The sequence below is a fragment of the Saccostrea echinata genome, unplaced genomic scaffold (genome assembly GCF_033153115.1).
Source record: "Saccostrea echinata isolate AGI-Se365-2 ecotype Australia unplaced genomic scaffold, CSIRO_AGI_Sech_v1 ptg000027l, whole genome shotgun sequence".
In the NCBI taxonomy this organism is placed as follows: domain Eukaryota; kingdom Metazoa; phylum Mollusca; class Bivalvia; order Ostreida; family Ostreidae; genus Saccostrea; species Saccostrea echinata.
The window spans coordinates 10,500,925-10,524,751 of NW_026889776.1; the positions used below are offsets into that span (position 1 = coordinate 10,500,925).

At 32.5% G+C, this 23,827-nt stretch overlaps 1 protein-coding gene across 3 annotated transcripts; it reads right to left on the reverse strand.

The window, feature by feature from the left end:
- Positions 1 to 6,781: 6,781 nt before the first annotated feature.
- LOC133193370 (uncharacterized) lies at positions 6,782 to 22,894 on the reverse strand. 3 transcript variants are annotated; one of them, XM_061329306.1, is made up of 6 exons: positions 22,815 to 22,894; positions 16,720 to 16,800; positions 9,696 to 9,798; positions 8,683 to 8,835; positions 7,816 to 7,943; positions 6,782 to 7,645 (listed from the first exon to the last, which is right to left on the reverse strand). In XM_061329306.1, the coding sequence occupies exons 2-6, from the start codon at positions 16,787 to 16,789 to the stop codon at positions 7,563 to 7,565; spliced, it is 537 nt and encodes a 178-aa protein (XP_061185290.1). In that variant the 5' UTR covers positions 16,790 to 16,800; positions 22,815 to 22,894; the 3' UTR covers positions 6,782 to 7,562. The 3 variants fall into 3 exon arrangements, with proteins under 3 accessions (XP_061185290.1, XP_061185289.1, XP_061185292.1); XM_061329305.1 differs by lacking the exon at positions 22,815 to 22,894 and adding an exon at positions 21,011 to 21,171; XM_061329308.1 differs by lacking the exons at positions 8,683 to 8,835; positions 22,815 to 22,894 and adding an exon at positions 21,011 to 21,160.
- Positions 22,895 to 23,827: the final 933 nt, after the last annotated feature.

Below are 23,827 nucleotides of genomic sequence, written 5' to 3' on the forward strand. Positions count from 1 at the left end.
CTGCTGACGGTGATGTACGGAGCACGGCAAAAATGTTGGAAAACCAAACATGCGGTATCCAAAATTTTATTCATTTATTTTCCATATTTCACGATATTATTAAACAATTTTCTCTTAAAGTTCTTTTTATTGTTGTATTATTAAGTATTTAGATTTCTGACGTAATATTTGAAGTACTAACACAAATGTAATTTTGTCTCCGATGTGACCCCTACGAAATCACCTGCAAAAATGAAGTCTCTTGATTTGACAGAGCAGCGCATTTTTGTAAAATCATGAATCATGCTGGGAAAACGCCAACAGAGACCCAAAATAAGCCTGATGAAACATATAGTAAACCAGCGGAATTTCCGACACATGTCTACAAAATGTGAATTTTTTTTTTAGACTGTTAGACCTTAGTCTAAAGGCAATCAGGGAGGGATGGAAGAAGTTCATCGACAAACACTCATATGGACTGTTAAGACTGTGATTGAGATCCACTTACGTCAAACTTTACCTCAGAAATATCTGCAGTTTTTGGGGTTTAACACAAACTAGAACACACAATACTAGCTTTATAGTTTTTAAGCTGGATCAGAAATGGTATATGGATATTTATTCTGAGTGGATAAGGTTACCCAAACTGTTCAGTATCAAATACTAGGGGAAAATATTGAGAAAATGAAAGCTCCCATTCTTTAAAATGCCAGTGACGTTAAAGGTTTTACTGCGCCGTGAATTCAGGATATGTCCTGTTAAATCACCAGAAATTGGTACCAATTTACAATATTTTGATATGAAATTTTGATTACAATATATGTAAAGATACATAGATATATATATATATATATATATATATATATATATATATATATATATATATATATATATATATATATATATATATATATATATATATATATATATATATATTTAGCTTTCTTTGTTAATCTGGAAGGCATATATTTGCTCTTCAATATTGCTACATCATCATTTTTAAATAAAACAAATGGTTTATTACGTTTTTTTTTACAATGCAAATAAAAGGAACATTTTTATATCAGAATTATTAGGTATATGTAACAACTGCCATCCCGGGAAAAATAGCATTGCCATCCCGAAAAAAAGTTGTTGTTTTTTCTATTTTTTATTTTTTGGGTGCCATATTTATTTCAAGCTTCAATACAAAAATATATCATTTTATAAAGCTTTCCATAGCAATGTTTAGTTAAAACTGAATTTTCACAATTATAAATCATAAGAAAATGATAACATACCTCAATGAAGTTAAACTAGAAGACGTCTTGGTAATCTACAGTCGTCTGCATGTTTTGAGGGTATTGATTATTCCCTTTATGTGTTTCTCATAAACTGAATTTTTTATAATGTTTCCAAAACCGACTCTTCTCAGTTTACTTTTTATTATAGGTTTGCAAATTTTGATCCTGTAAAAATGCAAAGGGAAATACCCATTTTCACGGCGGTTGATACACTAATTTGAATACAGATACAAGTTGCCAACGCAGGATGCGCATTGTGTTTATTCATGGCTGTTCTCTCTAAGGGAGGAAAACATCATTAGCTTGTCAAAAAACTATGTAATTCTGTAACCTTAAAAAATATGCTAATGAAGAAATTTAAATTCTGATTCACAAATAGCATGAGTTGTACATTATTCTATATATACTGTCCAGATGTGGTGTTTATGTTTGAATTGCATTTACCAATGAAATGTACAAGTCTCTTAATTCAATACAAATCTGAATCCAAAAAAAAAAAAGAAAAACCTTACTATGCAAGTGAACATTTCCGAGTGTTTTCTTCCAGACTACCAATCTTTAATTCTACTTACGTGGGTATGTTAAGGCTATACCCAGATATTCTACTTACCTATACAACATGACGTCAGAGTAAGCTGTATGACGTGAACTTTAGAGATAACGATTTCTTAATATCTGTATTTAAAGTTTTATTTCAGTTAAAGAAACGAATGGAGACATGTAAAACACAACATAAACTAAGTCTTGTCATTTTTGGATGGTATAATTAGCGAATTAATTGTCACGGTGGTTGAATACAGAACTCATGACGTCATAACTGCTGATCAAATATTTGCCAAGTGAAAATGAAACTAACTAGAAAATTCATGTAAACAAATATATGAAATGGGAGTTTTAAAGTATATACCATGAACATCATGTGTGATTCATAAGGAATTAAAGATTAAGAAAAAGATACGTTAATTTAATTGCTCATTTTTTTCCCCTATAATAAAGACAGACAGTGTTTTGAAATCCCGAACAGCCTTCCCTCTGTCATTCTTAACAACAAACGTGCTAAAGTTCAACACTACGCCGTATATTTTGAAACATAATTTTTGTTTATATCGAAAGTTTGTATTCAACAGAACTTGAAAAGTGCTGCTAGAATCGTGGGGTAAACATGAATTAATGAAAATACCTCGATAGTATGTACGAAATGTTAAAATTTTGTGAGGTTTTATGCGAAACTTTGGAATATTTTGTTCTGTGACGGGAGAGTAGGATTCTAGCAGCACTTTTCATGGCCAAGTCATGTTTTTACATAATTATTTTTACAAAGAGAGATGAATTATCCCCGGGGTAGTGTTGAACTTTTCACTTTTTCATTAAAGGCAAATTTTCTATTTATAGACGTCACGTGATGACGTCGTAGTGGAGAGCTTCTTTTAACCTAAGACCCTTTGAGGACTAAACAATGGATAATTATAGTAAGTGTTTTATCTATGGCTTTTCCGATTTATCAGTGTAACATTTTACCAAAAAAGTGTAAATTTGCCGAATAATTATCTGGGTACTGCCTTAACATACCTGTGTAACGATACAGAAGCCCCTTTGACACACGTGATGGTTGAACCACATCTATACATACAATGGGGAACTACTGGCAGTCCTGGGGCCGAAATGAAATTCCAAAGCCATTCGAACCAGCTGAATGACATGACCAAAAAAATTCTTGCCTACCACTGAAAGAGGGAATGCGAAAGGGAGACTGTCAGATATTGGGATAAAGATGTATCGATAATGTATCCAAGAACAGGGTATCATAACACTAATCATAGACTTTCTGAGATATAATTTGAGTCAATTTTAATTTCCTGAATACTTTTTTTATAAGCAATACTTGGAAGATTATTTGCAATTAATAAGCGTTCTTCATATACGTTGCGTGTATATCATGTGTTACAATGGGGGGGGGGGGAGGAGGGGGGGTATAGGTAGATATGTACATATATATCTCAATTTTTATTAATGTTAGTATGGATGTGAAAATTTGTAAAAATCAAGAGAAACCACAATGTTTGTTTATACGCCATGTGCTATATAGCTAACTTTTAATAATGAGCCTATTCTTTCATGATAGGTGAAACTCCCAACATTCAGAGTATGATTCAAAGGATACATGCTTTAAATGAGCACATATTTCCCTATAAATTTAATTTAACAAAAAATCCAGCCAAAATCCGGGGAAAAAGTTTTATTGAGCAACGTCCTCTTAACATAAGGTGATTTGATTTTAAAGTTTGTCAAATGATCAGATCACCTATCGCAAAACAATATGACTATGATAGTATAATATTTCAGAGACTTTCGTGTGACATCAATAAAGATTTTGTTGCTTGCAACTGACAGCCGCTACACATCCTGCATGGAATTAATTATCCAGGCATTAAAAATGCGTAAATTGTGAAGAGGTAAATTCTTTTCAAGATTCTAAATGTTCTTAATTTTTCCAAGTAATAAGTAATGAATTAAATCATTGGATGTAGCTGAAAATATAGCGGAATCTCACAAATATAGTGATACAACGCTATTATAGTCGAATTTACGTTTCCCACCAACCTGATTAACCGAAAAGTCTTTCATCAAATACATGTGGTTTTCAGATTCTATTCTTTCAAAGCATTTAAAATTTTATTATCTAGCTCTTTTAAATTCGTAGCAAAACGCTAAATTATACAGACTTAAATTTTCTTTTTTTTGTACCATTGCACACCTGGTTTTGCGCAAATGACTCTTCAAGCAATATTTTTCTTTGCACCGAATCTGCTCTGAAAAGAGTATGTCTGAAGAAGTTTAAAACCGTAAATTGTTTAGAATCTAAGATAACTTTTCTTTTAACCAAGAGATGCTATAGCTTAGGGGCACTCTATCATTTAAATATCAATAACAGTCAAATAAAAACATGAGGCCCAAGACCACAACACTCATCTGAGACTTTGACCCCGCTATTCTTCATCAAAGGATTTTAAAAAGATTATTTCCATTTGATACACATCAAAAATGTTGACCCTTGTTGTTGTCCTACTTTAGCCCCAAAGGGTCACGGATTAATTGGACTTGAATCTATACATAATTGGGATGCTCCAATAATACTTAGATTAACATGGTGTTGCTGTTCTTAATTTCTTGTAAACATTCAGTTGGAAAAATCCTTCCCATATTTACACTAAACCCAATTCCCATGGTCTACAGTTGAAAAAAAATGAAATTCAAATCCAAATGAAAATATTTAAATGTATAAACACTTCTACCTGTGGCTTTGCTATTCTTCAGTAGTTTTTGTATAAGTTCCGTGTTTATTCCTATGTAAAATAGTAGGTTTTTTACTGTGTCACCGGGGTTAATAAAGTGAAAAAAACCTTGATCCATTATTATTGTGGTCGTACCCAATGGGCAATGAATCGACCAAATTAAAATTTATTACGTAAGGAAGCTTGAATAAACATGAACATTCTTGAGAAAAATTTGTGCTTTTTAATATATTACCATGTAAAACTTAGATGATCCTATACTGTGACTCCCCATACCCCCAAAAGAGCCATTATATGAGCAAACTTAATTCTCTACACTATGTTTGTTTCTTATTTTCAGAACAAGTGGTCTTTGAGAATTTTTAAAGACCTAAACAATTTTTGCACTAGTTATAAATGTTCTCGCCCTGAAAGAGGATGTGGTCCTTTTCATTAGAAAAAAATATTGAAGACTCTTTACTCAAAAACTTTCAGTGGCGGGTTAGATTGAAATTGGCCAAATGGATCTAGAGTAGAATTTGAAAATTGAAAAAGTTAACAAACGCTCCAACTCACGGCGACCAGACAGAAAGATTGATATCCATAAGACACTCTTTTTTCAGACAAGATCACTTGAGCCTTTAGTACAGGTGAGCTAAAAATCAATTTAAGATGTCAATTAAAATTTAAATAATGCGCAAGACTGCATAAGTAATTAAATTACACTTGGGCAGAGTTATGCAATTCCTCCCAATATAAAATGTAATTAAGGTATTAAAATTCGAAGATCGATATGTGTAGAGTCGAGTTTAATTTTTTTTAAAAGTCTGATATTATGTTCCGTAATTTATACTTTAAAATCAGAGTTTACAATGGAACTTGTACCATAAATTAGCTTTAATCAATAGCTATTCAATGCAGATTTGTACGTATTATAAAAATGAAAAGTTTTTTTCTTATAAACTGAATCTTTTGTATGGTTTATTAAACCGACCCTTCTCAGATTACTTTTTATTATGGTTTTGTTAATCTTGATTTCGAAAATTGCAAAGGGAAATACCCATTTCTAGGGCCATACACACGCTAAATTGAATACAGATAACGCAAATGCCAAAACCGGTTTGGCCTTTTAATTCTTGGCTCTTCAATAGTGGAAAAAAGCTTGATACTGTAACAGGTTTGTCAACAAATCTTTCTAATTCTGAACCCTTCAAAAATATATTCCCCAAATAATTTTAGAAATCTGACTTTACAAAAATCAAAGGGTACTCTTACACAAAAATATGTATGTAGTTTATGTGTTTGTTGTATTTACATAATTATGAGGCGAAGACGTCCTTTGACTCTAGACTCAATAAAAATCTGAATCCGAATTCAGATGGTTGAAATATGCCAATTTATACATGGGATACTGGGGCCGAAATGAAGTTCCAGTGTCATCATACTATTAGTATTTTTTCTTGAACTACATTGCATTACATTACCATTACTTTTTTATTTTATACAGAATTTATACAAGTGATATATCAAAATCTCAGTGTCTTCAAAAAAGCTAAATTAACAATTTTTCTCAGACACCTAATTCCCACCCTTCAAAACTAAATGTGATGAATGTTCAAATTTGATTATCACAATTGCCAAAAGAATAAAATTCCATATTAAGTATGTGCTATTTGTCTACGTATCAATGTCAGAAAACAAAACCTTTGGAGCTTCTTTACCTCTCTCCACCTATCTATATGGGTTCTTTTTTTTCATCAAACATTGGATTTTTTTTACATCTCTTCGTTTCTGAAACCAAATTCAACACGCAAATACTACGAGAAAGACAGTGTCTAGGTTTTGCTGTAAACGTAGCATGAATTTCTCTTATTTCTTTTGGTCCAAAGAATTTGTCATGTTCCACTCTAGCTAGTTAGACTTGCTCAAATAATATTTCAAAATCATTGCCAGGAGATAGGCATTGGTATGGTAATAATGAGTACTCCTTAAAACAAGACATTGTTTGGGTTCTTACAAAATCCTAAAGGAACTGTATGTTTCGACACAATGTACCTTTAATAAGTGTACTCTCTTAGTAATTATTTTAGGAGCTTTAAACTCTGTTGAATGTTTTTTTAAAACATTGTGAATCTAAAACAACACAATATACCTTTAATAAGTGTATTCTTGGAATTATTTAAAGACCTTTTAAGCTCTGCTGAATATTCTTTAAAAAAACATTGTGAATCTAAAATACTATGAAAATTCAAAGGTTAGGTAGTTTTTATTCAAACATATATTATAGAAGTAACATTCGTTTGAATATTCAATAATTTAATAGTTTTTTCGTTTTTATTTATTTCATATAAATATGTTATTCTTAACAATGATTTCCATGTTTATTTTGAATTCTTTTTCAATTAACGAGCATACACAAATGTATTATTATCCCCTAAAATACCATTATTAAGCTAAATTTCGAAAGTAATGCATATGCATTACACAACTATTACATGTAATACAGATTTTTTTGGTATTACACTTCACTAGCATGACTTTGATTTCAAGTACAAGTAATGAATTGCAATGCATTATCATTATATTAAGCATTACTCTAAGTCTGTAACAACATTATAATCCTGTAAACATTTGCCTGCTTAATTTACAAAAATAAAGATGAAAATGTTGACAATGATCTGAAATAGAGTTTTTTACACCGATATTGTCACCGAAGATTTGATAATGAGACCATACAATTGTTAGATTAATAAGCCTAATGTTAAAAGTCGTAAAAATATAAACTATAAAAAAAATCAGAGCAAAGATGACAAATCTTACATATTTTATACACAAACTTTGTATAATCATAGCTAAGCAATACAAATTTAATATTTTTAATTAAAACAAATTAATTATTTTCTACCATTTTCACATAAACTTTGCACAAGCATTTAAAGAAGTTACATTTGTCTACCAATAAGGATATTCGTTTGATGAAGCCTAGATTATGCATACAAAATTGTATTTTAACATGGTTAAGTTCATTTCAATCATTGAACTTTTTGAAAGCGTATGTAAACGCGAGTCCTAATGCCATAACCGACAAATTGAAAAAGAGACCAACAACACCTGTAATGAAAGAAAAATTGATGCAAGTTTGGATCCAAGGTAGTTGATAACATTTAAACAACGTAATAAAAAATTTAATTTCTATTTCATGAGGTGTTCACGAAGTATTTAATTGTAGTAGATTTATTTTCACTTTCCCTTGTAAAGCTGAAATATTTAAAGATACGTACCACACGCGTATTGGTTGAGGGCTTGCCTTACATTGTCAACGTATTGTCTTGCAGAATCAACTGATGAACTGCCCGTTCCACAGGCAGCCAGCACATTGTCTAGACAATTCAGAGCCTTATTAGCTGCACTATTCAACAGAAAGTAATTAAATCATAAATTTTTTCTCTGGAAGAGTATGGAGCATTTTTTTCTTGTTCAAAGAGCCACCAGAAAATATACTGAAAGGAAAAAGAAACGCAGGGTAAACTTTTGAAGTGATTTAATGTTATTTTTCGAACGTATTTTCCAGTATTGTTATTTAACATTTAAACTCATCTTTCATCAACAAGTAAGCAAAATCTCATTTAATTATGACCGATAATTCATGAGTTATTGAAACTCAAATGACGGTACCCCCCCCCCCCAAAAGTGAAAATCGAAAATTCTCACCATCTTCTATGCCTCTCTCGTGCATCTCTCATATCCTTAATTATCCTTTGTATAGAGTTCATTAGTGCATTTATCTTTCACATAGGGATATTATTCAACCCTTTGGACAAGGCAGAGCCTAGTTTCCAGAGTAGCTTGGACATTCCGACGCCTTTAAACCCAATTGTCCAGTTAGTCCCACAGATGTTCAACTGGAGAAAAAAAGATGGATCGTACGGACACCAGTCGAGTGGGTTGATGTGAATGTTTGCGAGAAAGTCTTGACAAACTCTTGCTATACACTGGGCCGTGGATTAACATGCTGTAAAATTAGGCATAATGCGCATACTCGCGCGAGTTAGAGGAACAATGATGTAAAAATGACGAGCTCACAAACCAAAATTGTGCAATTGGTTTCGTTCAGTTTTTGGGTCAGTGTAACGATTATGATTGCCTACCGTATGAACAGTGGTTTTAGTGGTCGTAAGTGGCGATTACACAGATGGCAGGATGAACAGCCCAATCTTAAAGTGGCGTTTTTACTCGCCAACATCATCTTCACGGTTGATTGGAAACCTTTCCAGTCCCTCTCTGATGACGGATAAGACGTTCTATGGTGAAAAAAATTCACAACAAACTGCACAACAACCTGTTCTTTCCTTTTTCTTTACTTGGGCAATGCATTAGCCAGACCCCTTGGGACTTCTGTAAGCCATATCATAATTACAAAAAAAAACAAATTGTTTTTCAATATCGAAAAAACGATGTGCATATCTTCAGTGCATCAAGTGGTATTACAAGATGTGTTGACAAACCTGTCATCATCAATATGCACATGTTTTCCGCTTTTTACAATTTTCCCTATTTTCTCACAATTTTCGTCATACATTTCACGGTTGCACACAGATTTGAGTACACAGTTACCAAAATACCCCTTTGACCAGTTTTTGTAAATTTCGGCCATACAGTCAAAAACATTTTGTATATTATGTTACCCTGCGTTTCGTTTTCCTTTTAGTATAGTAGAATATTGACTCCATGGCATTTTGCAAATATATTCCTCTTCTGAGATCGATCCATAGATATATCGACTTCACGGACATTTGCACACGATTAAAAAAAAAATAATTGAAAATTCAAATCCATTGTCGTACGTAGCAAAATATTCTTTCATCTATTTTTAGAATGAAATGGTCGATTCGATTTACGCCGAGAAAAATACATGAACAGGAAGAGGGTTTAATTTATTGCTATAACGGAGTCAGCGGGTCACATTCATTTTACACGTAGCAAAACATCACTACTCTAGTGTAGCAGACAGGATGTAAGAATGATATATTTTAGAACGTTTGGAATATTTGACCTGAGTCAATGTAACTCATGTAAGGTGTCAGCACCGTTATAATGATAATATTTTTCCAAGTTAATTTTGATCAGGTATGTCGATCAACAAACGAAAAGAAAAGTTAACCTGCAAATTTTTCCATGATCGTTTCCTGCAGCACGATAAGCATTGGTGTAGGTATTACTACAGCTGAGGACGTCGCTTGTGGTACAACCCTGTGCAACAGTTCCTAAGAATGAAAAAGATGACGATAACGAACAGTGATCGATCTCAAAAATCTACAAACAATAAAAATCTGTTAAGTTGATTTAAACGCAGACCTCTGAAAATTCCAGAGGTGGGATCAGGTGCCTAGGAGGAGTAAGAATCCCCTGTTGACCGATCACACCCACCGTAAGCCCCATAAATTGATCAAGGATATGATGAATAAATGAAGAAATGATAAACAAATGATAATTTTATTTTGCAAATAATAATAATCCCATTCTATAACAATTTTTTTTTGTTAATGCCAGAAGTAAACATGTAAAATCCATGTGAACTGGGCATGTAAAAAAAAAATGCGGTTTTTTTATTTATATAAATTCAAAAATTTCGCAGGTATGTTAAGGCAGTACCCAGATCATATTTCTGCGAATTTAGACTTTTTTCGTAAAATGTAACATTGATAAATCGGAAAAGCCATAGATAAAACATTTACTATTATTATCCATTGTATAGACGTCATTGAGTCTTAGGCTAAAAGAAGCACTCCACTACGACGTCATCACGTGACGTCTATAAATAGAAAAATTGCCTTAATGAAAAAGTGAAAAGTTCAACACTACCCCGGAGCTAATTCATTTCTTTTAGTGAAAATAATTATGTAAAAACATCACTGGGCCATGAAAAGTGCTGCTAGAATCCTACTCTCCCGACAAAGAAAAAAATATTCCAAAGTTTCGCATGAAACCTTACCAAAATTTTTACATTTTATACATACGATCAAGGAATTGTTATCAATTCATGTTAACCACACGATTCTGGCAGCACTTTCCAAGTACTATAGAATACAAGCTTTCGATACAAACAAAAATTATGTTTCAAAGTATGCGGCGTAGTGTTGAACTTTTGCATCTTTATTGTTATAGATCGACAGAGGAAAGGCTGATCGGGATTTCAAAGCACTGCCTGTGTTCATTATAAGAAAACATGATAAGAATATATCAGCGTACCTGATTCTTAATTTTTAATTCCTTATGAATCACATATAACATTCACGGTATATGCTTTAAAACTCCCATTTCATCTATTTGTTTACATGAATTCTCGTCATGTTTAATTTCACTCGGCAAATATTTGATCAATAGTTATGACGTCATGGGTTTGGTATTTAACCCCCGTGCTAAATACTTAGCTGTTTATACCACCCAAAAACGACAAGATTTAGTTTATATTATGTTTTGAATGATTCCATTCATTTCTTTGACCTAGAATTAAACTTTTAATAAAGATATTAAGAAATCATTATTTCTATAGTTCACGTCATACAGCTTACTATGACGTCATATTGTAAAGGCAAGTAGGATATCTCTGGGTGAAGCCTTAAAGCGACAGTACGGCTGCAAAATGTGTGCTTTTTCATCCAAATTTACCCAATATGTCATTAAGAAATAAGGTATAAAGTTGATGTAAGCAGTTTGAGAAACAGAAATATTCTCTACTCAATCAAAATTAACGTAATTAGAATCTGCCGGAAAATCAAGGGTCATACGAACTGGGGCAATCTTAGATCTGTTTATTTGTACCACGTGAATTTTAAAACGGCACGTGCCTACACTGCAGAGTTTACAGTTATAATGAATATTAGGTGAAAGCAATTATCAAAAACACAAATTATCATGATATCCTGATAAAATAATCTAAAATAATAATCGTAAAGATTTTAGTCTGCATTCAGGCGAATTTAACAGAATTAAAAGTACAAATGTTGACGTTTTGTGTATTGGGGTCCGAGAAAGGAAAAACCAACTAATCATACGTTATCGCGGCAAATGTCAAACAAAATATTTTTCTGCACACTTAAAAAAAATTAGCATTTCAAATGGCAACAATATTTATAAGTCAAAGATGTATTTTTTATGTTGAGTTTACACTATTTTTTTTTTCTTTGAAAGCGACGGAAAAATGAGAAATGATAACAAGTAACAACAAACCTGTCGAATAGAACCTTCGAGAGCCCTGTGTGAGTGTCGCCGAGTTCCCGTTTCTTCCTTACCCAGCGATTATATTAATCCCCAAACTAAATTTTAGTCAGGAAAGTTCCTTTTTCAAGTTCTATTTTCAGTTTCTTTTTATTTTTAGTCGACTTTGTCAATGTAGCAGGCCTACCGGGATTCCCTCTCTAACCATGCTGTTTTGTTTATGAAAACTACGCATGCGTGCACAGCATGGAATGTGGAACCCCGAACACGTTGCGATGTATATATTTACGTCCCACGCAGTACAGTTAAGGCTACACATGAAGATAATATGGTAATGAGGTCATAATGAGGTTTGACGTCATGACAGTTGCTCTGCCTTGATAGATCCATATAAGGAAATAGAGCTCAAAAAAGCTATTTAATGAAGATTGCGAGAATTTGTAATGAATATCTGTATTTTCAGGTTTAAATAAATAAACATTAGTGATTTTCTCTTATATAGTAACAACACGTCTTCGAAATAATTCTCTTTTTATTGTGTCGTTTGGCTGCATTCGGCTTCAGCCAAGCGCTTGCACTCGGTGACACGGAATGTTGTTTACATCTAAAAACGTGGCGACAGCAGCTGAGATATGCAGTGGATAAATGCAACAACCAGGCAATCTTTAAAGAGAATAGGGATAAAATAAGAGACCTGGGCCTTGTTTATCTTTTTGATGAGATGATGACGTTATTTCGGGAAATCATGGAAAACTGAGACGATCCGCACTACCTCCTTAGGTCCCTTTCTGTTCATTAAGGTGTGTATGTGCATAGGTATTACAATGTAGACATACTATTCTTTACATCGATGTCAGATAACCATGAACATGTACAATAAGATGAATTATTACAGTCCGTCACAAACTGCAATGCAGTGCCCCCCCCCCCCCCTCACACACACACATACACAAAAACACACACATTATGAAAGTTGCACACTTTTGAACATGCAATGATGTTGTCCTTTGGCATACATGTACAAAAATGTAACATAATATAAGCACAGCACGTCATGATATCAAATAGTATAATTTAGATGCAGTCACACTTACAATGTATTTGTGAAGTCAAACTGCACAGTGTACACAATGTATGTGCACTGTACATACAAGAGTATAAGACCCTATAAATTTTAATTTATACAGGTCTCTGGCAATCAAAAATACATGTATGTGAATTTTAAGATTTCAGTTTTTACCAGTGCTTCATATTTTATATTCATCGTAGAACTTTTACTATCTGTATCACTAGGCTGTAAATTTGTAGAATTTCTACATTAATGAAGGTAAAATGTTTGAATTTTCATTTGTCTGACTACATGTGCATTAAGTCAGTCTTATATGTATTTATGTACTGTTTATATGTATAATTCTTTTGTCATTGTAGCTGTCACAGAACTGGTTAAAACTGGCATTTACATCAGCTAGAACTATCAAAATAGATGCATCAATTTCTCCACTGGGTATGATCACACTAAAGCATTTCACATTAATTTTATAGTATGCCAGTGTTAATTTTTTTTTAAATGTCGTATAGGTGAAAGAATTACATGTTATCTCTAGTATATTGATTTTTTTTTAAGTTTAGCTACCAATTCTACTTTTGCAAATGTCATAGGTTTCAATTTCCCAGAAAAGTTTTGTATCAAAAGTTTATTTCCATTTATTTTATGAATTTCAGAAAATATAGTATAGCATGGTTTGTTTTGTGCAATGTCATTTCATTCTACAATAGTAATCATTATGTTATTCACTCATTACATACAGTCATATATATTGTGTTGTAGCTACTCCCAAACAATTTGAACAATTCATTCAGGCAGCAAGTGTTTCCACCAATAAAATAAAAAGGTATGCTCCATATAAGCTATAAACCATACCTATTCCTAGCAAGATTATTGAAATGTTTTGATAATAAAAACAGTAGAGTCATGTATATGCTTTCCATGTTACTCAATGCATTGTTTTGAGTATCACTTTTTTAAAACACCAATTAACTTTCCATAATGGTATTTCATTTTGTTTTCAGAATTGATTTCATTCAGAAGAACTGTTTGAACTGTGGACTATTTTTTGCACCTGCTCAGAAATCCCTTTACAGCCTGCCTTTGAATTTGAAAAGCTGTTTTAATTAAATAAATTTTCTAGATAAATAATACTTTGAATTTTTAACAGTACAATGGTGTGAAAGTTTGAAGGCTGTTAAGATTTGAATATCTTTACTTGAATATATTCTGACAGGTGCGTAGCTGCCTATACGCAGATGTGTACACATCGTTTTCAAATTAAAAAAAATGGGATGGGGGGGGGGGAGGGAGAGATTTGTGAGAAGAGAAAAAATATCAATACCATCCAGCAAATATTTGTGTTTCAAATTATTTTATCTCATACTGTTTCGATTCAAATTCAAATTTTATATTACCATGTCTTTATAAAAAGAATTGTAATGTTTTATTATTTAAATCATTGCCACAACCAAATAAAACATTTATTAATTTGTAATTATTCTACAACACATTGATAATTTTTTAAAAGATCTTTGAGAAAATATCAACCGTTGAATGCTGTGATCCACTAAAATATGATTTGAAATATAACATTATTTTTGTTAATAATTGAAATTAATTATATTTGTTGCTGAAAGTTAAAAAAGAGTAGATGATCCCAATATATCATTTTAAAAAATATTCAGCCTCTACATGTACAATAAATTTGCACGGAAGTATTTAACTGTGTTAAAAGCAATATTAAGTACTGTGTCTTGTATTTCTAAAGAAAATCGAAATGGCATGATTTTGAATGAAATATTTGGTAAAACCCATGAGCTTCCAGGGACTCGCCCATGGGTCCTCATCAGGGCTTCGCCCTGGACCAACTGGGGGTCTCAAAGGGGACCCCAGCCGTTCTCTGCGTACATTTCACTTCCATTCTGGCTACGCGCCTACATGTATCTGTGTTATGGGGTACCAACAAGATCTAAATTTCAGCATGTATATTGTGTTCACCTGTTCTTTAACAGAGTATATGTTTCTTGATTACAAAGTTTTACTTTGATTATCTTGTTTGCGCATGGATTGATAATAACTCAAAAAAAATGAGACTAAAGCCCCCTCTCCCCTCCCCAATGTGATTTGTGCTACAGTACCCAAATAAGTAAAACCTGGTGTAAACACTGTTTAATAATTTGTTTTTTACGTGCAAGTAAGGTATATGGTATCAAAGGAGCCAGAGGCAAACTGGTGACGGGGAGGGTGGGGGGGGGGGTAGATCTGTAGAAAGGAAAACAGGTAATTAAATACAGGAGTAAGCTCCCCAATCCCTTCCTCCTGTTCTTAAAACTTTTAACGTAGTCTAGAATCCCTAAACAGTTGAAGGTTTGATATCTAAAATAATCACATATGTAAAAAAAAAACAAAAAAAAAACTAAGTTCTGTCGGAGATATTTTTTCTATGTGTCTGCTTGGGGAGAATAAATATTTTATCATTGATAGCGGCTGTCTATTCTTTATTACAAATGATTGAATCTTTCAATATTTTTTAACCATGGGATTTTCCAATTGATTTACATGATAGATGTTGCGGCAAATTTTAGACCTATTGTTGACGAACGGAGGAAATGCGGTAGGTGTCAAATACGTCTTGTGTAGAGTATAAAAAAAAGAAGATATACAAAATAAAGTAAAGTCAAGGATTTTTTTTTATGGATACCGATTTGATTTAATGAAATAAAGCCCAGCACAGTCCGTAAGTATTATTTGTTCAAAATTTGCGAGGTACACACACTCTATTAAGTACCACAGAGTTATCTCCCATGCTGGGTCAATGATGCGTTTGAAAACTATATTTAGAATGAATGTGTTAAGATTTCAATTTTTAATCAAAAAGTGCAAGGGCAAGGCGACAATCCAAGAGGTAGGTTTTTATTTTAAATTCTTTACTTTACTGTATAGTTTTTAAAAAGTGATGCTCATTTCTTTGTAATTTATTAGGTAATTTAAAATTTCCGATTAAATGATGAAAAATACCCTATTTTTGAATACTGGTGTCTGTTTTCAATGAATAACTTAAATATCTCAGAAATCTGACTGAATGAGCATCAGTTTTACGATAGAATAGATACTAAGGGACACAATGAAATATTGTGCAGTTCAAATATTGTTTGCCTTGCCCTTGCACTTTTTGGTTAAATTTGACATTTCATATTTTGACCTAAAATCGGAGCTCACGTGACTGTAGAGGGTCACATGATGACAAAAAATACCGATGTTAAAAGCGATGGACAAACTCTTCATAAAGCCATTAAGATATTTCAGATAGAGTTTCATGCTAAAAAATGAGACGGTTGAACTTTAAGTGTCTCGTTTTTGGTGCCTTTTCATAGAAAATGTTGCCTTAACTGTACTGCGCATAAATAACTATTAATTTTAATGAGATAATCCAAATTATTTAATTGTAAAAGTTGTAATTTTCTGAAAGTTTATACATTTATGAGTAGTAAAAAAATTCCAAATCTTTTCGGAAAATTTTATCTAGTCAGTTTTTTGATGAGATGCGCCGTACTGTCACTTTAACATACCCGCGTTGATTTAAAAAGATAATTATATGTAGAAATCAATTTTTGAATGAAATATACATGTGATTGCTTCTTTGCTACAAAATACATGTAAGTGTGAATTGATTTTCATGCAATTATACGTAGTCTTCATCAAAAATAGGCAAGCAAATAAAAATATCCTGCTATGCAAAGTATTAAGACGTTTCCTTTATTCTTCTTTTTTTGTCGAATTAATGAATAAGTTATTGAGTTTAAGATAAAAACATTTTGAATGTTATTCCTCAAATTAATAAATAGATTTTTTGTTGATCTGCTCAAAATTGAATTAATTGATAATAGTAGGAGACGAAGTTGGATATAATTTTATTCACCTTGAATGTATATTGTGAACGAAATCAAACAGAAAACAAGCCCAAGAGTTGAGAACTTCTGATTTCCCATATCTTCTGTTTCTGTAAAAATAAATCTGTTTGGTTAACCATAATACATAAAATAAATATTTATAAATAAATAATTTAAAGAATAAATATATAATTCTTTGCTTGGTATTTGAACTGATTTTATTATTTCATCTATAAATTTGTAAATTAGGTATATACGTTATGCAGGTTTAAGTCTTATATTCCATTGTTTAAAAGGAATCCATAGCTTTAAATATTTCGGATTTCCAAAGTTTCGGCATGAGCATCACTGAAGAGACATAATTTGTTTGAAATGCGCATCCGGTGCATCAAAATTGCTACCGTATAAGATTTACATTATGACCCCAAAGGTTGAGGTCTCTGCTGGTGGACTGTTAGTCCCCAAGGGTCTCTACAGACCAGTAGCTAAGTACTTCGGTACTAACTTGAAAATACGGAAATATATTTAATTGCTGTGGAAAAGTTTAGAAATTTGTTTCCAAATAAAGGAATATCCCCCTCATGCATAGTTCTGATCCTTCGATGTGTTTGGTTCCAGTCTTTGACACCCCTTTTTTCAGCTCATCAAAGTTTTTTTTTTAAATATCTCGGATTTTTGATGTTTCGGCATGAGCGTCACTGGAGAGACATAATTTGTCGAAATGTGCATCTGGTGCATCAAAATTGGTACCGTTTAAGATTTACATATCAATTCTAAAACATATAATTGAATTTGACAATTCAAGAATTCCTAAATGGAAAAGTATGGTGGCCCTGTATACAAGTTATTTTTCAATAGATAATGTCAACATGCAAGATGATTATATCAACATGCAAAATAAATATGTCAACATGCAACAAAACTTAGTTGACATGCAAGAAAAATGTAATCAAATAAGATTTTGATTTTTTTCCCCCTCAAAATTATCAAATCGTGACTTCCAACATGCTGGATGCAACTTGTCTATATCAACATGCAACTTTTATTTGTTGACATGCAGCTCATTTTTGTCAACACGCGAGGTAATTATGTCAATATGCAATTTATTTATGCTTACATGCAGCTTATTTATGTCCACAGGCAACTTAGTTATATCAAAATGGAACTAAGTTACATCTGCATGCAGCTTTTTAATGTTGACATGCAATTCATTTATATCCTCCTACAACTTATTTATGTTTACATGACAGATAATAATGCATACACATTGCACAAACTCTAGTTCATATCACTACATAAAATGTACTACATGTATATGTTTGCATGAAAGTTACCATTACAGCCACCTTGGATATACATTTTGTGTCAGAGCATCTTATATATTTGTTCTTGTAACGAATTTGTACCAGACTCCTTAAAGTTTAAATCCTGGAAGCTTCGTTTCATGTATATTTTTAAATATTCATTACAGAGAAGATTTTTTTCTTGAATTGTTAATTTTTGTACTGCTGACGGTGCTGTTAGATATTTGATTTGGACATGTTGCTGTTTGATTATTTCCAGATCATTCGTAAATTAATAATCCGGATTGAACACAACTTAACGGGGCAATTTAAGAATGTATTGCTTATGGAAATGTCTGCAAATAGGAGATTAATTCATTTAACTTTTCCGCAAAAAATATTATTACGTTTCCACAATAAAATATACGAGGTCTGTTCAATATGTAATGTGTATTATATCATGGTGCGATAACGCTTTGCACGATTTTGTGGATGATGTTACTCTTGAATAGCTCTATTCAATACCTTTCAAACGGTATAAACACGAGCCTTCAGCTCCACATAATTTTAAACTTATAGTCATTTCAATAGAGCAAATTGCTGACCACTGTTGTAAAAATGATTGGAAATATTGAAGAAATTAGAGCTTATATTCAAATTTGCACAAAACTCGGTCATTCGGTAATGCAGATTTTTACTGAATTGGGGAAGTTTATGGGTCTAATAAGGTATCTTATGAGACAGTTCGTAGGTGGAGAAAGAAATGTCTGACTGGCACAGAGTCCGTCTAAGATGCAGTAAAATCTGGCCGACCTGTGACTCTAACATGCAAGGCAAATTTCTCAAAAGTCAGAGAAATAATTGAAGATGATGACAGATACACGGTACGTGAAATTGCCAAACCTGTGGGTTCACTATTTCAAACCAGTAATAAAAAATGGAAATATGGCTAACTCAACACGGTAGAGGGCCTGTAGTTGCCAAAAGAACCATAAGCACAAATAAGGTTCTTTATTGCATATTCTTCTCATGTGATGGTACAGTCGTACAAATTCCGAAGGGCTGAAGTGTTACAGGTCGGTATTGCCAAGATGTTATGCTAAAATAAACACAAGAAATATTATCAAAAACGACGCTCTGTGTCAGGATACAGGCATGTTCATCTACTTCATAAAAATGTTCCATCGCATACATCTGAGCTTGTGAAGCAACTTTTGAGCTTAAAAAGTTCTTATTCGGTTGTCGTTACATGACCCGACAAGCCCTTGGCTCAGCCATCAGTCAGTGCCTCAGAAATCTACCAAAATCAGCGTACCTTGACGCATTCAGAAATGGATTCAGAGATTGAAATTATGTATTTCAACGGCGGAGATTACTTTGAAGGAATGTAATGTTTATTTCACTATTTGAGTCGAATGCTTTTGAGATATTCTACAATACACATTACATATCGAACAACCCTCGTATATCTTATATTGTACTTGATCACGCCAGCATATTTCTCTCGCAGTTCAATGTTGATAAGTTACATGTCAACATAAATAAATTGCATATTGACAAAACATGTTGAAATACAACATATTTATCTTGCATGTTAACATTAATAAGTTGTATGTCAACAGAATTATAAGTGGCAAGTCATTATAAATAAGTTGTATCTTGCATGTTGGAAGTCATATGATGGCGAAATGTAATAATTTTGGAAAATTTCGAAATTCTTAATTAATTATTACACTTTCATGCATGTCAACTAAGCTATATTGCATGTTGTCATGTTTTTGTTGCATGTTGACAAAGATTTTTTGCATGTCAAAATAATCTATAGAAAAATAACTTGCGTAAAAAGGGCAGACATACGTCACCATAGAAAATACTTTAAAATAATGATTTATTGTAATCATAGTTAACATTCTCCTAATTTTCGTATCTTTTGTTGAAATACATGTAAAGAAATATCACACCAAATGAAGCAGTCCTGAAATATCTATCCTGCATATAAGAAGTCAAATAAGAAGTTTTTAAACAGATACAAACACCATTTCAAGAAAAAAGTAGATGTTTGAATTGATCAAATTTATTTCGACATATGATCAACACATTGAAATCAATCTTACATATATCTTGATCACAAATCGAGAGAGTTTTCTATCTCCAAGTGCAATTCATTTTTTCGTGGTCTTGTCGAGATCTTTTAAAGTTCTCTGAAGCGCATCTCCTCGTATTTGCGTCAAACGAAATATCGATCTATTAAATTTTAAAAGTAGCGCAAGAGGAAGTAACCAGCCATTTACATAATTAGATGGGGTACAAAGGTAAACAGGTTTCATAAGAATTTACCAGTTTCAACTATTTATGGAAACGGTATCAAACATGTGTGGTCATTGGAATGTCGGAGAATAAATTTTTCGGACATATTTCTCTACCATGTTAGTTGCGTAATTTATTATATACATTAGTATAGAATGATAAATGAATGTTATTTTTCTTCACTTAAAACATAGTTGGTTTTTTCCCTTAACTTTCAGAATAAAAAATGCACATGAAAATATTTTATTGGCTTCAGGGAGTTCAGTTCAATTGGAAACGCAACGACAGAATCAGTGACGTGCTTGTCTGTGTCTTCTGTAAATGGCATTATATGATATGACTATGTAGTAGCACGGAATATAAAAAGATAATTAGCATAATAATATATTTTAGCTTTTTATGTTATTCTGGAGTGCATTAAATCATAAAATGTATTGCTACAACATCATTTACAAATAAAACAAATGATATATTTTAAGAAAAAAAAAGAAAACAGAAAAAAAAAAGAAACTGCGCCTAAAATGAATATTTCTTACTAAAGTTGTTAGTTAAATGTACCTAAAAAAATACAAAATGCAACTGACATCCATCAAAAAGCTATAGTTTTTTGTGCCACACTTTACAATTACACATCAATACTAGAAATATGTCATTTTATAAAGCTTTCCACGACAGCATTTAGTTAAATTAAATCTTCACTAATCTAGATCATAAGAATTTAAGAACATACCTCAAAGAGGTTAACCAAGAGAGGTCTGTGTAGTCTACTGCACTCTCTCTTATAAAGTTGTCCCTTTATTTTTTCCTCGTAATTTCAATCTTTTATAATGGTTTTACTAAGCCGATCCTTCTCAGATAACTTTTTTATTATGGGTTTGAAAACATAATTTCGCAAAATGCAAAGGGAAATACCCATTTCCAGGGCCATTGACACGCTAATTTGAATACGGATAACGCAATTGCCAAAACCGGTTGCCTCATGTTGTTAATTGATGGCTTTCCAATCGTGGAAAAACGCTTAACCGGTTTTGTCAACCAATATCTTTTATTTTGCACCCTTCAAAAGTATTTCCCCAAAATAATTGAGAAAATTTAGAATCTAATCATAAATTGATTAAGTTTGTCACAACACAAGTGTAGAAATAACCTGCGTAATTTACATATGACTTTTGTTTCTAAAATCTGAATGGTTACTGAGGATAAGACTTCCATACAACTACAATTAAAATAGAGTAGCGCCTCAGAGATCATGTGTCAATGATCAAAATTTGTTGCATACAACGCATATGTAGCCGGTACACACTCTGCACTTTGTTCCATGAGATTAATTTCATGATATTAAATGAAGCTAGTATTCATGCCATAAATATACCCTACATTTATGTGCTTAACTCTTTTCAAGTCTTTGAATGAATGAAGGATTAGACAAATAATAAGTAATTAATTAAATGACTAGAAGTCCATGGACAGTCAGCATTCAAAAAGAATTAAATGTTCTGTCTTTATTATCTCTGTTTTTAATAATGTGAATATGAATTAACAAGAACTGTTGTAAGTACAATCACGGTTGAGTTATTCTCTGTCAATCGTTAAAAGTCAAGAACTTTCTGCGTATTGCAGAACGCACTTCCTGTTTCCCCATATGTCTTAACAAGCTTTGCAGCATGATTTTATTTGGCAGTAATATGCTGGATAACGCAAAAAATTCTTTGAAATTAACGTTCATTAGCTGCAATGATACCATCATCAAGAAGAAAGATAAGGATTCATAGCTTTCAATTCAGTAGTCAACTTTACTTATTTATGTAGCAATATACTATAATCATCTGCATAGAAAATAATTTCTAAAAATAAAATATTGGCATATCCTTGTAAAGGATGAAGACTGTCAAAAAGTCTTCTCTGAATTACCTATTGTGTCCTACAAACGCAATAAAAACCTGGGTGATATTCTCACCTCCTCAACAATTAAATAATCTTATTGTTTATGTGTAGATGCATAAATGCATAATGCAAATAGACTCCTGATGAGGCGGATTTGCAGCAGTAGGAAGAAAATTATTTCTTTATTATAAAATTAATTTATATAAATATACCTCGTTTCACACCACCGAAGCACTAAATTAGTGTAGAGTCAAGTGATCGGAGGTACGTGGCTGATGGGAGCCACCTTTTTGGAAAAAAAAAAAAAAAAAAAAAAAAAAAAAAAAAAAAACAGGCCTTATATGCAAGTTTTGTTAAAAACGAAAATCATGAGATAAAGAGAACATCTATAATTGTGTGATTTGACATTTGTTTTATCCAACTCGTTGAAATGGGTAAGCCTCGCGAATATACACCATTTCCACTCGCTGGAGAAAGCAAATATCATATCATATAATATAGACATCTTTATCTTTAAACCTGTTTTATCGTATCAATATTTAGATTCTATTATTTCAAAGCAAATTGTTTTGTTGTTTAATTCGTCTAAATTCGCGTAACAAAATCTGAGTGGCATGTATACAAAATGACATTTTCTTTTCTGTACGTACCATTTCACATCTGTTTATAGGCAAATGACTCTGTGCAGCAATAACGTGCCTTACACTGAATTTGCTTGCAGACTGAAAAAATACAGGTATATCAGCAGGAAGTTTTAAAACTGTATATAATCCAGAACCGTGGGAAATCATTTAAATTTTACCAAGATGTGCTATAGCTTACGGTAATCTATTATTTAAATACCAACTGCAGTCATTGTTTTCAAACCAAGAGGCCCAAGGTCACAAGCACTCCCGTGAGTCATTTTTGCCTCGCTATTTTGAAAGATATTTTAACGATTCTTTATTCACATAAAAAAATTGACCCTTGTTGAGGTGTTTACCTTAGCCCCGAATGGTTACGAATTACGCAGTACAGTTAAGGCTACACATGAAGATAATATGGTAATGAGGTCATAATGAGGTTTGACGTCATGACAGTTGCTCCGCCTTGATAGATCCATATAAGGAAATAGAGCTCAAAAAAGCTATTTAATGATGATTGCGAGAATCTGTAATGAATGTCTGTATTTTCAGGTTTAAATAAATAAACATTAGTGTTTTCTCTTCTATAGTAACAACACGTCGTCGAAATAATTCTCTTTTTATTGTGTCGTTTGGCTGCATTCGGCTTCAGCCAAGCGCTTGCACTCGGTGACACGGAATGTTGTTTACATCTAAAAACGTGGCGACAGCTGCTTAGATATGCGGTGGATAAATGCAACAATCAGGCAATCTTTAAAGAGAATAGGGATAAAATAAGAGACCTGGGCCTTGTTTATCTTTTTGATGAGAAGATGATGACGTTATTTCGGGAAATCATGGAAAACTGAGACGATCCGCACTACCTCCCTAGGTCCCTTTCTGTTCATTAAGGTGTGTATGTGCATAGGTATTAACATGTAGACATACTGTTCTTTACATCGATGTCAAATAACCATGAACATGTACAATAAGATGTATTATTACAGTCCGTCACAAACTGCAATGCAGTGCCTTGTGTGTATGCCCCCCCCCCCTCCCCA

Coding starts and splice junctions, on each gene's coding strand:
- LOC133193370 (XM_061329306.1), bottom strand. CDS start 16,789: ATGGGAAATCAGAAGTTCTCAACTCTTGGGCTTGTTTTCTGTTTGATT. Junction 9,799..16,719: donor GTTCACAATATACATTCAAG/GTGAATAAAATT, acceptor TTTCATTCTTAG/GAACTGTTGCACAGGGTTGT. Junction 7,944..8,682: donor CTAAAACCACTGTTCATACG/GTAGGCAATCAT, acceptor TCTGTTGAATAG/TGCAGCTAATAAGGCTCTGA.